Here is a 16,231-nt window from a genome sequence, read left to right on the forward strand (position 1 = left end):
ATAAGAAAGGAATATAGACTATTTTAAGTGTAAATAATAAATAGGAGATTAGAAAAGTTAGTGAATGTCATTAGGCCATATGGTCATTGCCTTAACATGGGTTGTCTTGCTTGTGTGTTAATATTTATTTTATTATTATTATGATTTTTTTTTTGATCAATATTTATTATGATGTTAATGCATATGTTTAAAACTCTTTGAACACATATTATTTCACGGGGTGCCTGTCCTATATATAATTATATATACACCACAAATTTTCAAATGTGGTCTGCCTATTAGGGCGTAATTATAATAGAATCCTTAACCATTGAGACCAGGCGTAAGAAGCAAGGGACCCTGTTGAGTTATAGCCTATTTTTTTAGAGAAGATGTTATAGTCTGATCTAGTCCCATTGAAGACAATAGAGGACATTGGACCAGTGACGTGAAAATAATCCCAAGCGCTTCCCTTGGGGTCACTTGTGTGTTATTTTGTAAGCACCAAAATCTAACATGAAAACATTTCCTTGCAAAGAAAAGTGTTTACGACTCTTCCTTTTTATTTTATTTGTCAAGGGTAGGTTAGACATCAATTTTTCATAGTCAGTTTGATGTTGCTATATATAAATAATACCACACAAGTACAATATGGGATTGTAAAAAGTCAAATCCTGAATCCCAATTCAGAAAATAAACGTAACCTTGAATTACTCTTCACGTGAGTGAGAACATTCAAATATTTGAACTAGTTGGTTATTCTTTAGGCCAAATGTTAATAAGTACCGTGCCATTTAAAATAATGTGAGTCTCACTTAAGAAAAAATTTAAATAAATATGAGAAATTATATAAAGTTGACCCTAAAGTCTATAAAATTGGTAAAATGCTAATATAAAACTGGTTAACTGACAAAAATTCTGACATAAAATTGAGTGTTAACGGACACCTTATGGTGCCTATTAACACAACCCATTACTTATTTCCATGTCTCATTGTGCATCGTCATATTGGATTTTGAAACCTATTGTTTCTGCTTATAGTTCTGTACAGATTGTCAACGTCAAGCATACAGATGAAGAAAATCCAGACGTTAGTTTAGAGAGAGAGAGGGTCAGCATTTTTAAAATCCAAAAGGCCTTTCTATTCAGGAAGAGATGCCTTGTACGTCTCTTTGAGTCTTGACTCTTCACGGCTCACCGTATAACCGTAGTACGATATGAAAGAGAAATGGACAAATAAATCCATTGTTGAATGGTTAAGTACTAAAATTAGCCTTATTTTTAGTTGTGTTGGATTTTCAATATAATTTTTTTATTATTTTGTTTTATTTTGACTTATGGTAGGTTGACATTTCAGCTTATTGTAAAAATATTATGAGATTTAATTGTTCCCATAGAAGAGCTCAAATAAAATTAGTAATAAGATGACAAACACAAAAATCTAAGATGAAATAATTTGAAATGACAAACACAAAAATCTAAGATGAAATAATTTGAAATAAGCTATAAAAACTATGACTTTTTATATTATTTCCCCTATATATTTTTTTTAATTAATAGTATTTTGGGGTGCAACTTGCAATACATCCGCATCTTATAAACCTTTCCCTATATCACGATTGATGGAGGTATAATTATTTTTTGTTTTTTGTTTTTTGAGAAGATGATGGAGGTAGAATTGATCATAAGGTTTTCATATAATCCCAATAGACATTACCAATAAGATTCATATTCTTTTTTCAAAAAAAAAAGAAAAAGAAAAAAAAATCATATTCTAATGCAATAAATTAGACCTCTAGTAATTTTTTTTTTCTTTGATTAGGACCCTCTAGTAACTTAAAGAATCAATCTATGATGCCTTACATATTTATAGTCTAATTTAAATTATGAACCCTGCAACGGAACGGAGCTAGAGTATGATTCTTTTTATATTTATTTTATTTATATAAAGAGTCTTATTCTACGAAACTTGTACAGAATTTCCGAGTTGTCAATATTGCATGTTTGACCAAAAACAAGAACCACATGTGATTCGTGTTTGTTTGTTGAAAAACAGAGAGACCTCTCTGTTCTTATTTTTTTAATGCTAGGTATCAGAATGTTTCCGTTACTTATGCTAGCGACACTTTTTTTTTTTTTTCTATTTTTATTTTTATTATCTTACTACAGGTATTTGTTAGGTAAGCTTGATGCTTTTCATTTCGGCCATTCACACCAGAAAGGAAATCACTTCCCCTGTTATTGGGAGGAGTCAAATGGTCAAGCACCTCGTTTGTCTTGCCTTTGTGCCTGGATTTGAGTTATGTAGATGCATTAGTACCAGAGTTAGCAAGGCCATCTAAGCATATAGGGTGAAAGTTTCATTTCATCACGGTGAAAAATGACTTACTCTCAAGATTCCAACTTTTTTATTCAGTAGAAAAAGAAAAAAAAAAAAAGAAAAAATCACTGCACCTATCTCCAAATGAGGCTGTCATTTACATTGTAATTTTGTTGGGCCATTCGCACGGGTGACGGGAAAGCAAATCGTTGTCCTTAATTTCGAGTAATGCATATGGTTTCCTTTCTTACCCAAAATTAAAAATAAGGGGAAATTACAATTTTATTCTCTTTGATTTGAACCAATTGTTATGTTTGATTTGTTATAATTTGGACTAAATGAAATTGTTAGACTTTTGTCCAAATTAATTCTAATGATTTTATTTTAATATATAACTTAAATGGTCAAAGTGTAGCAATTGAAAAAGTTTAGGGGACTAAATTGCAATTAGACAAAATGAAAATGGGTAAAGTATTTGTCCACAAAATGCAAAATCTATCAATTTGGATAGAAACCTAAGAGTTTTATTTTAATCCAAATTTTAGAGTGTCATATATAAAAATTAAAAATTGTTATACTATATTTTGATACGACCAAAACAGTAGAGTGAGTTGTACCCTAAAAATAAAACAAAAAGGAGTAATTGAAGTGGCCACATTATGCGGTTGAGGTAGAAGTCACGACAGCCGTAAGGGATTCGGAGAACATTTCAATAGTCCTAGTAGGAGATTCAAAGATCATTATTAATTCTGCATGAGATGAGACTATCTCGATGACTTCCTTTGGTCATCTTATACAATATGCAAAATTTATCGCTGAGGCCTTTTAGGAATATTAACTGTTCCCATGCTTGTCGTGAAGGCAACTATATAACTCATAATCTTATTAAACATGCAATATATGTCATAGGTTTATTAGCGTGGATGAAAGATGTCCCACCACACATTTCAATTGTAATTCAAACTGATTTCGCTTTTGATTCTTTATAAAATTTACAGCTTCTTTCTAAAAATAAATAAATAAAAAGTTTTCTTAATAAAAACATACATGGAAGTAGAGGGTGGTTTATTTACTTGGTATTACCCAAGGTAGATTGACAACAAGATGCCTAGCTATATGTGAGGCTTTACCAACTGTTTATGTTAAAGGATAAAAAATGCTAAAATTATTATCAACAATAACAACTGTTTACTATAAATGGTTTATAAAAAAAATGCAAAAATAGTTATTTACTTGGAATAATGTTTTAATGAATATGATTGGTTCTACTTCTTTTTTTCTTAGAGAGAGAATTTCAACCTATGACGTCTGCTTTTGATGATAGCTCTTTTATCATCAGACTAAGACATCAATCGGTTTTTTGTTGTAGATGGGGATTGAACCCTCTATTCAACTATTAGAGACTTTACCAGTTGAGCTAACTGAAACCCACATTGCACTATTTAAAAAAAAAAAAAAATTGGACACTAATATTGAGTTTAGCATTAAGGCTTTGTTTGGGAGTTCATAAGGGAATGAAATAGAATGATCATAAGGGAATGAAAAATAATGGAATGGAATAGAATGTATTTAAGTAAGGGAAACAAATGGAAAAGAATGGAATGGAATGTAATTAAGTAACCTTGTTTGGATGTTTTAAAATAAAGGAATGGAAAGGAATAGAAAGGAATGAAAATGAATGGAATGTAAGTAATTTTGTTTGGGAGCAACATGGAGGGAATGAAATGGAATTATTTTACGACAATATTACTATTAAACCCCTATTTTAAAATAAAGAGTTGAATATATAGGGGTATTTTGGGAGTTTTAGTAAAAAAATCATTAAATCTAATTTCATTCCCTCCCATTCCTCCCAATTTCGAGAGAAATGAAAATTTGAGGTTTTAAGGGAATAGAGAGGAATGAGTGTTTCCTCCTACTTATTCTATTCCCTTCCACTTAGACTCTCAAACAAAAGAATGAGCTTTCCATTCCCTCCATTAAAACTCTCAAATAAGGGAAGGGAAGAATATTCTAAAATTATTCTTTTCATTCCTTTCCATTTCATTTCATTTCCTCCTTCAACAACATTGCACGAACACATAGTATATACGATACGGCTCCTATGTCTTTCATTTGGTTTAAATTAAAAAAAAAATTTGTAAATAAAAATGAAAAAATAACCTAAATAAATGTAAGTACGGTTATATTAATAATTTGAATGAAAGTTTTGAGAGTAAAAAGCAACTATGGGTCCGTTTAGATACAAGTTATTTTTGCTGAAAACTGAAAACACTGTAGCAAAATAATTTTTAAGGGTACGTTTGGTACACTGAATGAGAATTACAACATAAATTGTAATCTTTATTACTAATAATAAAGTGTGTTGTAATGTAATAACTAAACTTATTCATTAGTTTGGTTGTGAATTATAACATTATAATGGAATTTAACATTTATTTTAGGAAATATCTTACTCATACAATTATATCTCCTTAAAAATTGTTATTTTTAAATTTAAGAGAGATATGTGTTATTTTTATGATTTTTTATTTTTATAATTGTTAGATGTATATGGAAAGTTTGCTTATTTGGAAATATATTAAGTTTTGAAATTATTGTACTTACTAAGGAATAGCTAATACAATCTTTTAAAGAGGAATAACTATTCCTTATTTTGAAGAATAGCTATTCATAAGAAATGACTACTCCTTGTAATAAAAACATAACCAAACTAAAGAATAACTAAACCATAAGAATAATTATTATATCACAACGCCTATTACAGCCTACCAAACCGTGGGACCCATTTTTAATGAAAAAGTGATTGAAAAGTGAAGTTTGTAGGACCCATGAACAGTGCACGGGTGCACTGTTCACGGGAGAATAGTCAAAAGTTGCAGCTTGAAAAAAAAAAAAGAAAAAAAAAAGAAAAGAAAAAAGAAGTAGAAGAAAGAAACGTGATGTAAAATGCAGACACGCAAATAAGTCGGATCCAAACACTCACTATATATGTTAAGTTATTTCTTTTTATTATATTCTAATTTAGTTGCGTACTTATATTATTTAAATAGAATTTTATAAGGAAAATTAATCAAGCATTAAAATATTTACTATATGTATTTTCAATTTTTATTTGTGTTTCCAAGAAAAATAAAACATGTTAATGAAGCGTTTCATATATTTTTTCATTTACTTAGCAAACCAAAAAAAAAAAAAAGATATTATTTCATTGTTTTATATTATAAATTCTAATATAATTTTTTTTAATTGAAATTTAACACAGATATGTAGATACATTATGATGATGCATAAAATTTTCAGTGAGTTGATTGTCCACACAGGCGCCAATGGATATACTAAAGAACAAAAAGAGAGAGAACCTATAGAGAGCACCAATTGGGTGCTGGACAAAGACCCTCTGAAGATTAAGTCAGTAATAGAAGAATCTCCAAGAACTCAAGAGTGCAAAAGTTAGGGAGAATTCACGTACCTTAAGAAGGTTAAGGTTTGTAGCTTATATAGTACCAGAGAGCTGACCTGAATCCCTTGATATAGTTGGGGGGGGGGGGGGGGTGGGGATTTCCTTATAGAGATAAAGGTCCCAAGATCTTAGGGCTTCTCTTCCCATACAGGGAAGATTTGATTGTGTGGTAGGATCTTTGGTCGTGGTGTGCAAGTTATTTCCATGTAGAGGCATATGAGTGGACTCCACGCAAATCCTACGTGAAGTCTTGGAGCTTTGGATCGTCAGGAAGGGGATTGGGTTGGCGGCCTACCTAACCCGACGAGCCCTAGGATTGGTGGTCCCCTAGGATTGGTCATAGGTACAAAACCAATGATCAAGTGAGACTCGTCGGTGACTTATAGAGAGCTGACCTGAATCCCTTGATATAGTGGAGGGGGGGGGGGGGGGGGGATTTCCTTATAGAGATAAAGGTCCCAAGATCTTAGGGCTTCTCTTCCCATACAAGGAAGATTTGATTGTGCGGTAGGATCTTTGGTCGTGGTGTGCAAGTTATTTCCATGTAGAGGCATATGAGTGGACTCCACGCAAATCCTACATGAAGTCTTGGAGCTTTGGATCGTCAGGAAGGGGATTGGGTTGGTGGCCTACCTAACCCGACGAGCCCTAGGATTTGTCATAGGTACAAAACCGATGATCAAGTGAGACTCGTCGGTGACTTATGTCAATTGATCAAAAATATCCTCATCACATTATATATGCTTATACGATTTTTTTAAAGAAGAGCTTATAAGATCTAATCATTCAAACTATAGAAATATATAATTTTGATAGATCAGCCATATTCAAGATTTTTTTTTTTTTTTTTTGAGAATACTAAATGTTCTTAACACACACACATGGGGAAAGGGAGAAGGTCTTAAATAAACTTACAGTGATGTATATCCAAAAGGGTCTAATTCTTGAATATACAACATATGTTTTAAATCTCTTTAACTCACACTCAAGATTATAATAAAGATATAGAATGCTTCTGTTTTAACACATACATAGTAAAACGTGAAATTAAAAATATTAATTCTGATAATTTCATTGTCATATATAATGACAAACCTTAACGAAATAAATAAATTATATAGTTAATAAGAGTATTAAAGTTAAGTTAAACAAAAATGTTTTTGTTAGTATGATAATAAAAACATTTTATACGTGTATTATACATTAAATTATAGAAAACATGTATTTTTAGAGTATTTAATTTTTTTTGTTTAGTGATGATAGTTATTTTTTTAAGAAAAATACATACATATTAATTTACGTTTGTAATCTACATTTATAATATGTATATTTACCAGCTATGGCACCGAATATGATATGTGTATATTTTTCATACAATATATATATTGATTTTTTTAAAAGGATATTATTGATTTTCATATCAACTTATAACTGATATTTGTTTATTTAAATTGTCAACTTAATAATATTATAATAATAAAATTTACAAAAAAATTCGTCGTTTATAAACTTATCGTAAACCTAACGAGTATAGCTAAGATATGTTGTTTGCAATAACACCTAAAGCCCTTTTAAGTAGCCTGTTGATAGTGACAGTTATTATGGTGCTTGATATATGTGATTCAAACTCAACTTCTCAATAGTCAATTCCTTATCATCTATTTTTATGTATATAAACACCTAAAGCCCCTTAAGTAGCCTATTAATAGGTGACAATGACGACTATTATGATGCCTAGTATATGTGATTCAAATTCCACCTCTCCATTCCTATCAATATCATCTACTAATTTAATAAAATATAAAAAGAGGTAAATGAAATCAGAATTTACGCTCAAAACTTTCTGTAAAGATAGTTTTCCATTCCAGTATTTGGTAGTATAAAAAAAATTAAGTTAAAGGAAAACTATCTTTGGTCAATAGAAAAAATATGACTTATTTTTAGAGATTGTTTTTCACTAAATTTTTTTGAAAAACAACCTTATCTCACAACAAACTAAATAAGGGAAGTTAGAATATTATTTTTCAACTCATTTAAGGTAATTACCAAACATAAAAAAATAAAATAATTTTATGAAAAATACTTTTTAAAAAATAACTCATTTTCTAAAAAATATTTTTGCCTAAACAAACAGTGTGATAGCAGAAAGTCAGAAATGAAGGGCGAGGGGCAAGCTTGAGATTATCTCAATTACAATGCCCATTGTTAATCTTAATCATCTCAGTGCATATAAACAGCAATAGGGCTTGACCACTTCACACATAGAAAAGAGTCATAAAACTAACACAAAACACATTCATTCACACAAAAACCAAAGCGAGCCGAAGGCAAAGCAATAGCTCTCGCAGCACTCATTGCTGACTGTTGTGGCCAAACACTACAAAATGCAACCATTGTAGAGAGAAACTAATAATTAATTCTTCACTTCCCTTTCCAGATCCCAAATCAAATCTGAGAAATATTTGATGATGGCAAACCAATTGGAGAGCTTGGTACAGTCGATAAAATCGAAGGTTCGAGCTCTGAAGAAGAAAAAGAAGCCATACGTGAAGATGGACAAGAGCTCGAGTGTCAAGGTCGAGATCCGTAGCAGGAAGGCTCGAAAGCTCATCGACAAGACACTCAAGGTTGCTGATCAACCTGGGAAGCGTAGCCTTTCTTAATATTCATACCTTTGTATATGTGTTTTGAGTTTAAACTATACATAGTAATTTGCATGTTGTCTTGCTCTGTTTTTGTGGGTTTTATCTTTGTTTCGTGAGTGGTGGTCTTGTTGTGCCTACCGATTCCGTGTTTTTGTTTTTGTTTTTAAGGTTTCGAAACCTTTGGAGAAGAAAACGACACAAGGGTTTGAAACCATTTTGGAACCGTTTCGGATTGGCTTATATATAAGAAACAAGGATTTCTTCCTGATTATATATATCTGATGCTCTTTTATTTTTATTTTTTTTATTTTTTTAACTAGGAGGTATGTTGGAGATCATGCGTTTGGTGTCTACATTTATAGAATAGTTTATTAAGAATTACCTTTTTTTTTTTTTTTTTTAAGAAAAAAGAATTAGTACTGAATTACTCCATTTTTATTTATTTATTTAATCCTTCCTACTTAATTGAACAAGAAGAATTAAGCCATGATCTTTGTTACTCAATTGTCACCTCCTCAACATCATGGGCTCAAATACCTTTTTTTTTTTTTTTTTTTTTTTTTTTTTTTTTTTAACTATCAGATTATCAAGTAAGGACAACAATATGAATTAGGTATGAAAATAATATCTCTCTCTTTAAGTTTTTGTTAATTTTTCCCAAAAACTATTTTGATCTTTTAAGTTTGAAATTGAAGTTGGTTATTTTAATCCAAAAATTTTGCCAAAAAAAAAAAAAAAAAACTTAAAACTCCTAATTTAATGGAATAAAATGATTTTTAGTTATTCTAATAAATCTTAGTTTTTTTTTTTTTTTTTCATCTCTATCCCAAACAGAGGATGGAATACCTATAATTCAACCTGCATATATATCTTCATTAATTGTAATCCCTAGTAAGAACGGGAACCAAAAGATGATCACTTTATTCATAAAAATATTTTCTAATCAAAATCCAACCCGGTGTAGTCGGCCCCATATATGATTTATGTGATATATGGAGTAGAAAGATTTGTCCTTCTTTACCTTTTTTAATTTTTAATTTAAAATTTTAATTTTCTTTCCTGAATTGTTATACTTTGGTCGTTGTAATATTTATGGTTGATTGATAAATGCCAATGCCCCCGCAGTCCACTGGACCGTTGCAATAGTGGTTGGGTCAACGTTTGCATGTGTTGCGTAACCGATGAATCACACGTGTTGATAGACCAGCCAATGGGAGACTTTATTTGTTATTTCCTAGAGACAGTACTCGTTTAATTAAAAAATTATTTACCTAAAAAAAAAAATTTTGACTAATGTACTGACAGCACTGTATCAAACACTGTCTTTGGTTGAGGGATAATAAAGATGAAGGAAAACAAAGAGAGAAAAATAGAGTGAAAAACAGTGTTTTTCATTGTTTAGCAAAAAAAAAAATGTTGAGCATGAAAAATCTGGGAGAAAATTTTCTTTCTCGGACCCACAATTTACATCCTCCCAAATCAAGAGGAAAATTGTGGAGAGAAAAGTGCTCTCATCGTGAAATTACACAAATGCCCTCTCCCACTTACCCTCTTCACAAACACAATGGTTATTCTGGAATCAAGTAAAAAAAACAGAGAGCGAGAGCTAGAGAAAAAAAAAAAAAAAAAGAGAGAATGAGAGCACTAGTTGGAACATTCTTGAATGAGGGAGAAAAAGAAAGAAAAGAAAGGGGAGATAAAGAGATAAGGACAAACGTGTATGGAGGAAGAAAAAAAAAAAAAACAGAGAGCGAGAGTTGGAGAAAAAAAAGAGAGAATGAGAGCACTTCTTGAATGAGGGAGAAAAAGAAAGAAAAGAAGGGGGGATAAAGAGATAAGGACAAACGTGTATGGAGAGAAAAAAAAAAAGTATAGATGAAATGAAATGAGAGAAAGGAGAAATAATATAAAGAATAAAAATTCTAATTGAGAAATATTACCACAATATTTTCACAATATTTTTACAATAAATTTTAAGTAACAGATTGTTATTAATTAATATTGGTGAATAAAAAAATAATTTCAATGGTGGGTCCGCTTAAGGGTTCCTTTTTTAAAATGGTCATATTTTTTTAATATTTCAAAACGTAACATTGAATCCAAATAAAATAAAATAAATAAATAAAAAGAGAGAGAGATATGGAGAGTATAAAGTATTTATTTAATCATGAAAAAAAAAAAATCAAATTTGTTCGGGTTTTTTACTTCTTGGGTTACTTACCTAAAACAAAATATCTAGGGTAATTTTGATTGATGTAAAGGTTGGGTCTAATACACATGTGCTCTATATCTTGAAATATGAATACATGACAATTATTTAATGTGTGTCTAAATCTTAACAAGTCCAGTGCACAGAATTGTAGACTCAAGCTGGTTCCATTTAAGTGAGACTTTAAGAGTTTGTTTGAGAACAACTTATTTAGTTGAAATGGAAAACTTTCATTGAAAGAAAACTTTTATTGAAAGTACTGTAGATAAAACTAAAAATTAGCTAAAATAGTACAATGAGACTTATAAACAATATCAAAAAATACAATGAAACTCATGAATAGTAGCAAAAATAAGCTAAATAGTAAAAAAAATGTATTTTTTAGCCAATATCAAACACAACCTAAGAGGAAAGTAGGGATACAAGTGTATGATATTATGTGTATTGGAACGTAGTGTCCCAGTTACACTTACATCTGAGCCGTTAAAGTTGATGATCGGGTGGGGTGGGGAGGGTTGCACCGACAAGCAAATTCAGACCGGAGGGGCATGGCTGCACCTTAAATTGGTAAAATTGTTTAGTATGAATAATTTTCCATCCCTCTAACATTATTGCAGATTTTATTAATAGTCAAAATGAGACATATTTTAAATTAATTTCCTTTTATTCCCTTACCATTGCTAAATCTAAAATCTAGATAATGATATTACCAAAAAAAAAAAAACAAACTGTATAGATTTTTAAATGGAGAGGGACTACTTCATAATAACTATTTTTTTTAATAAAAAAAATATAAATATACAGAATATTATCTATTTTATAATCATGTATATTTAATTTGATAAAAGATTAAATTTATGAATGTATATTTAATAATGATATTGATTTTCTTTATTTCAAATTATAATAAGGCAAAAAAAAAAAAGAATCACAACTGTCAAACTATCATTGTTATAAAGATTGGATGGCATAAAATAAGAAGACAACCATTTGATAGGGACTATTAGTTACGAAGTCATAGTTGGGCACCTCTAGTGGTGGAGAATTACTCCTTAAGAAGAAGGAAATCGTTGGAAGCTAGAGACGTTTTCACATGTACTCTCATATAATGAGGATTGAAGCAAAATAATCAACTAAATGAATTGTTAGAAGTTAGAACTTGGAACCTAACATTTTATTGTCTTATTGAAGAAGCAAATAAATTACGTTTCTAATTTCAAAATGGAACTGTGAATTGTGATGTCGGCTCTTTGCTCAATGGGCAAAGAATTTTCGGCAGTGTGAACACTTTCATTTTCCTTGTAGTATTGACATGTATGAATTCTTTTCTTGTCAGTTTCTCCAAAAAAAAAAAAAAAAAAAAAAAAAAAAAAAATGCAACTTATGAATTCTAATTTATGTCGGATGTGTACTTTTCAACATTTGTAAGGAAAGATTGACCAGTTGAATTTGCCTGATTTTTTTATTTTGAGAACAATATGAACGGAATCTCAAGATGTTCATAGCACTAGAATCTTGTGGAATGCGCCAATTGCTCTCAATCTACTTGATTAGCGTACGCGGTATATATTACTATAAAAAAAATCTATAAATTTTTTTGAAGCATATATATCTTTTTTATTTTTTATTTTTGAATTTTTTTTTTTATAGAAAAGCATATATATATATATATATTTATATATATCTTAATAGACATCGCTTATGTCCAGTATATTAGTGTGCTAGACACATTAAAATATGGATATACATTCGCATCCTAATGTATCCAGTGTAACTGATGCACTGGACAGAATCTTAAGTCTATTTTAATTAATTAGAGTCTCATGCAAGATTATTTTCTTAATATATATTATATGAATATGCAGTAAAATTTATGCTAACTATAATATTACTACTGTTGCTCATTTATCTAGCAGAAGAAGCAATTAATTAAGTAATATTTCAGTAAAAGAATCATTCTTCCAATGTATAGTAGATTTTCTAACAGCAAAACCCACTTTTTCATAGAGTAGTGTGGTGCTTAATTAGGGGAAATAACTCTTGCTTAAACCTGTTATTGTTCATTATAAAAAGTATACTGATCACCATGTTAATTAAATTGATAATTTGGCTATTGACATTTCTTCTATCTTTTTATATAATAAGATTTTTCTATCATTCCATATGGATTAAGAATTAGAAACGAGTGGCATATATTCTCCATGCCTTAAAAGTCAATTGTCATAAATATAGAGTATAGACTATGACTGGCTACTTAGAAGTTGAAGCTAGCGTATTTGATCATTTATTAGAACTTAGAAGCAATATTGCATAGTTGAAGCTAGCGTATTTGATCATTTATTAGAACTTAGAAGCAATGCATAGTTGAAGCTAGCGTATTTGATCATTTATTAGAACTTAGAAGCAATGACTTCCCATAACAATAAAAATTAAGTTGAATACCGACAATTATAATAATAAGTCAAGGGTCATTCTATGGTATTACATTTAGTGAGTGTTTGGATCCGACTTATTTGCACGTCTGCATTTTACATCACGTTTCGTTCTTTTTTTTTTTTTTTTTTTTTCTTTTTTTCAAGCCTCAACTTTTGACTATTCTCCCGTGAATAGTGCACCCGTACACTGTTCACAAGTCCCACAAACTTTATTTTTCAATCACTTTTTCATTAAAAATGGGTCCTACGGCACTATTTATACATTTAAAAATTATTTTATTACAATGTTTTTCAGTTTTCAGTAAAAATAAGTTGTATCTAAATGGAGCCTTATTTTGGAGGTACGGTACCCACTTAAATCTGAACCATCCATTCTAATGCTTTTAATCTTGACCATTTAAATAATTTTAGTGGGTTACCATTTACCGATAGAATAGGTTAGGGTATAAGTACACAAAAAAAAAAAAAAAAAAAACCTCTGCTCCTTTTCGCCGATCTTCACCACGTTTGCCCCCAACTTTCAGGTAACCATTTTTCATCATTTTTCCTGAATTTTATCCAATAGGTTTGTGCTTTTGAATGGTGGGTTTAACCATTTTTTTTTTCTCTATTATTTATGTTGGGCCTATTTGAGAGATTGTCTTTCATCTAGGAATTTTGGAGCAGTAACATTGGGAAAGTTGTGAAATTTGAACTGAAATTTCCTATTTGGCAGATTCGAATTGAAAATTTAACCATTTTCTTTGATTTCCCCCCAATTGTAACCCATGTGAAATTTGCCCACGAAAATATCCTTTAGCAAATGTATAATGTGAAACTGATGGAGATTTTGATTTTGGTTTTAGTTCTTGACAATGGATACCTTTGATTCCTAACATTACAACTACCTTATCCAAACATAAAAGGGGAATCTGAATATGAAATCAAGAATTTTTTCTTTATAAGTTGGATACAAAAACAAATATACAATTTGATAAACTTTGACTAAAATTACTAACACTTATTTTATTTTTAAATGTTACCAAATCCTTATTGAGATGTATCAAAGCTACTATTCAACTGTTGAGGCTTTTTTTCTTTGTCTTTTTGGTTGATGAGCTTGATTGTTCTCCTTGTTTGTAGCTAGGATTTTGTGTTTCTCAATATGTTGAACCATATATAGTAATACTATTGGATTATAAACCTCACTGGATATCTTTTTTTTTTTTCCCGACAGGTGGTAGTTCTTTCTATTATGTTATCAAAAAGCTTATTGTGTAGGGAATTTCACCGAATTCCCAACTTGTGAGAAACAAAAAAAATAGAGAAAACACACGCCAAAGAAAAAACAATCACATGCACGAGACAATATTTATGTGGTTCGGCAATTTGCCAACGTCCACGGAGTTGCAGGGATTTCACTATTATCAGGGAAGAATACAGAGTACAAAATTACGGCTACAATATTTTCTCTCTATATAAAACACGGCAACACAACCTCCTTAAAACCCTAATCACCAAAGTCGGTTTCTACATATACATATACATAAAACCCTAAGCCTCAGTAAATCTCCCATTAAAAAACCACACAATATTATTCAGGTCCGGTCGGGTCATTGAATTGGATCAAACAAAACTAGGCTCCACAAAGCCCAACAAATCTCCCACTTGGAGACTAGTTCAATCACCAACATCAAACCGCTATCCTCCAAGAACCAATCCCTCATCCCTGCAACTCATCCTCCTGTCCTCAAGCTAGAAGACCAATTGAAGCTGCGTATAGCTTCAACTTCTCAATAGTGACACCCTTAGTTAACATGTCTGCCGGGTTCTTAGATCCACAAATCTTCTCAAGTATTACCAGTTTATCTTCAACAAAGTAAAAAATAAAGTGGTATTTTGTTTGTATATGCTTCGACTTTAAATGAAAAGCCAAATTTTTGGTAAGAAAGATTGCACTCTGACTGTCATTGTGTAGAATGCCCATCTTCTGCTTCTTACCCAATTCATCTAAGAAACCATGTAGTCAAATCATCTCCTTTCCAGCTTCAATTGCTGCAACATACTCAACTTCTATAGTAGACAAAGTAACAATCTTCAGTAGATTTGAAGCCCATGATATAGCTGTATCACACAGAGTAAAAACAAACCCAGTAGTACTCTTTCTACTATCAATATCACCAGCAAAATCAGCATCTACATAACCCTGTAGTTTCAAACTTGCACATGTGAACCAAAGACATGTATCTAATTAACCCTTCAAATATCTCAGAATCCACTTGACTACCTCCCAATGTTGCTTTCCAGGCCTACTCATGAATCTGCTCATAACTCCCACTACATGTACAATGTCTGGCCTTGTACACACCATAGGGCACCTTGCTCATGTGGTCCCTTTCTTCTTCCGTCTTCGGTGACTGTTCTTTGCTTAGTTTGAAATGACTACCCAAGGGTGTGCTCATTGGTTTAGCTTCATTCATGTTGAACCTGCTGAGAACTTTCTTCACATACTCTGACTATGAAAGTTTTAATGTACCATTAGCCTTGTCTCTAATGATTCTCATACCAAGGATTTGCTTTGCAGCTCCCAAATCCTTCATTGCAAACTGTTTGGACAATTGCTTCTTCAGATTATTAATCTCCTCAATGCTAGACCTTGCAATAAGCATATCATCCACATACAATAGTAATATGATGTAAGAATTGTCAAAAGACTTAACATATCAACAGTGATTAGTTTCATATCTCTTGAACCCAATTCTATGCATAAAACTATCAAATTTCTTGTACCACTGTCCAGGAGCTTGTTTTAGGCCATACAAGTTCTTTTTCAGTTTGTAGACTAGATTCTCTTGTCCTTGAGCAATGAACCCTTCTGGCTGAATCATGTAAAGGTCTTCCTCCAAGTCACCATGAAGGAATGCCGTCTTCACATCTAACTGCTCAAGATGTAAGTTTTTTGCAGCCACCATTCCCAGTACCAGTCTGATTGTTGACATCTTCACAACTGGAGAAAATATCTCTGTGTAGTCAATGTCTTCCTTCTGCTGGAACCCTTTAACAACTAATCTGGTTTTGTAACGTTTGCTACCATCATGCTCATTCTTTATTCTGTATACCCACTTGTTGTGCCAAGCCTTCTTTCCTACTGGCAATTCAGTCAGTTCCCATGTCTGATTCCCCAACAAGGAATCCATCTCA

At 31.2% G+C, this 16,231-nt stretch overlaps 1 protein-coding gene across 1 annotated transcript; it reads left to right on the forward strand.

Moving 5' to 3' along the window:
• Positions 1-8,009: 8,009 nt before the first annotated feature.
• Positions 8,010-8,682, forward strand: LOC126706708 (uncharacterized). The gene has a single exon (XM_050406246.1). The coding sequence runs from the start codon at positions 8,228-8,230 to the stop codon at positions 8,423-8,425; it is 198 nt and encodes a 65-aa protein (XP_050262203.1). The 5' UTR covers positions 8,010-8,227; the 3' UTR covers positions 8,426-8,682.
• The last annotated feature ends 7,549 nt before the right edge of the window (positions 8,683-16,231 follow it).

Source organism: Quercus robur, chromosome 11 (genome assembly GCF_932294415.1).
Source record: "Quercus robur chromosome 11, dhQueRobu3.1, whole genome shotgun sequence".
Lineage (NCBI taxonomy): Eukaryota > Viridiplantae > Streptophyta > Magnoliopsida > Fagales > Fagaceae > Quercus > Quercus robur.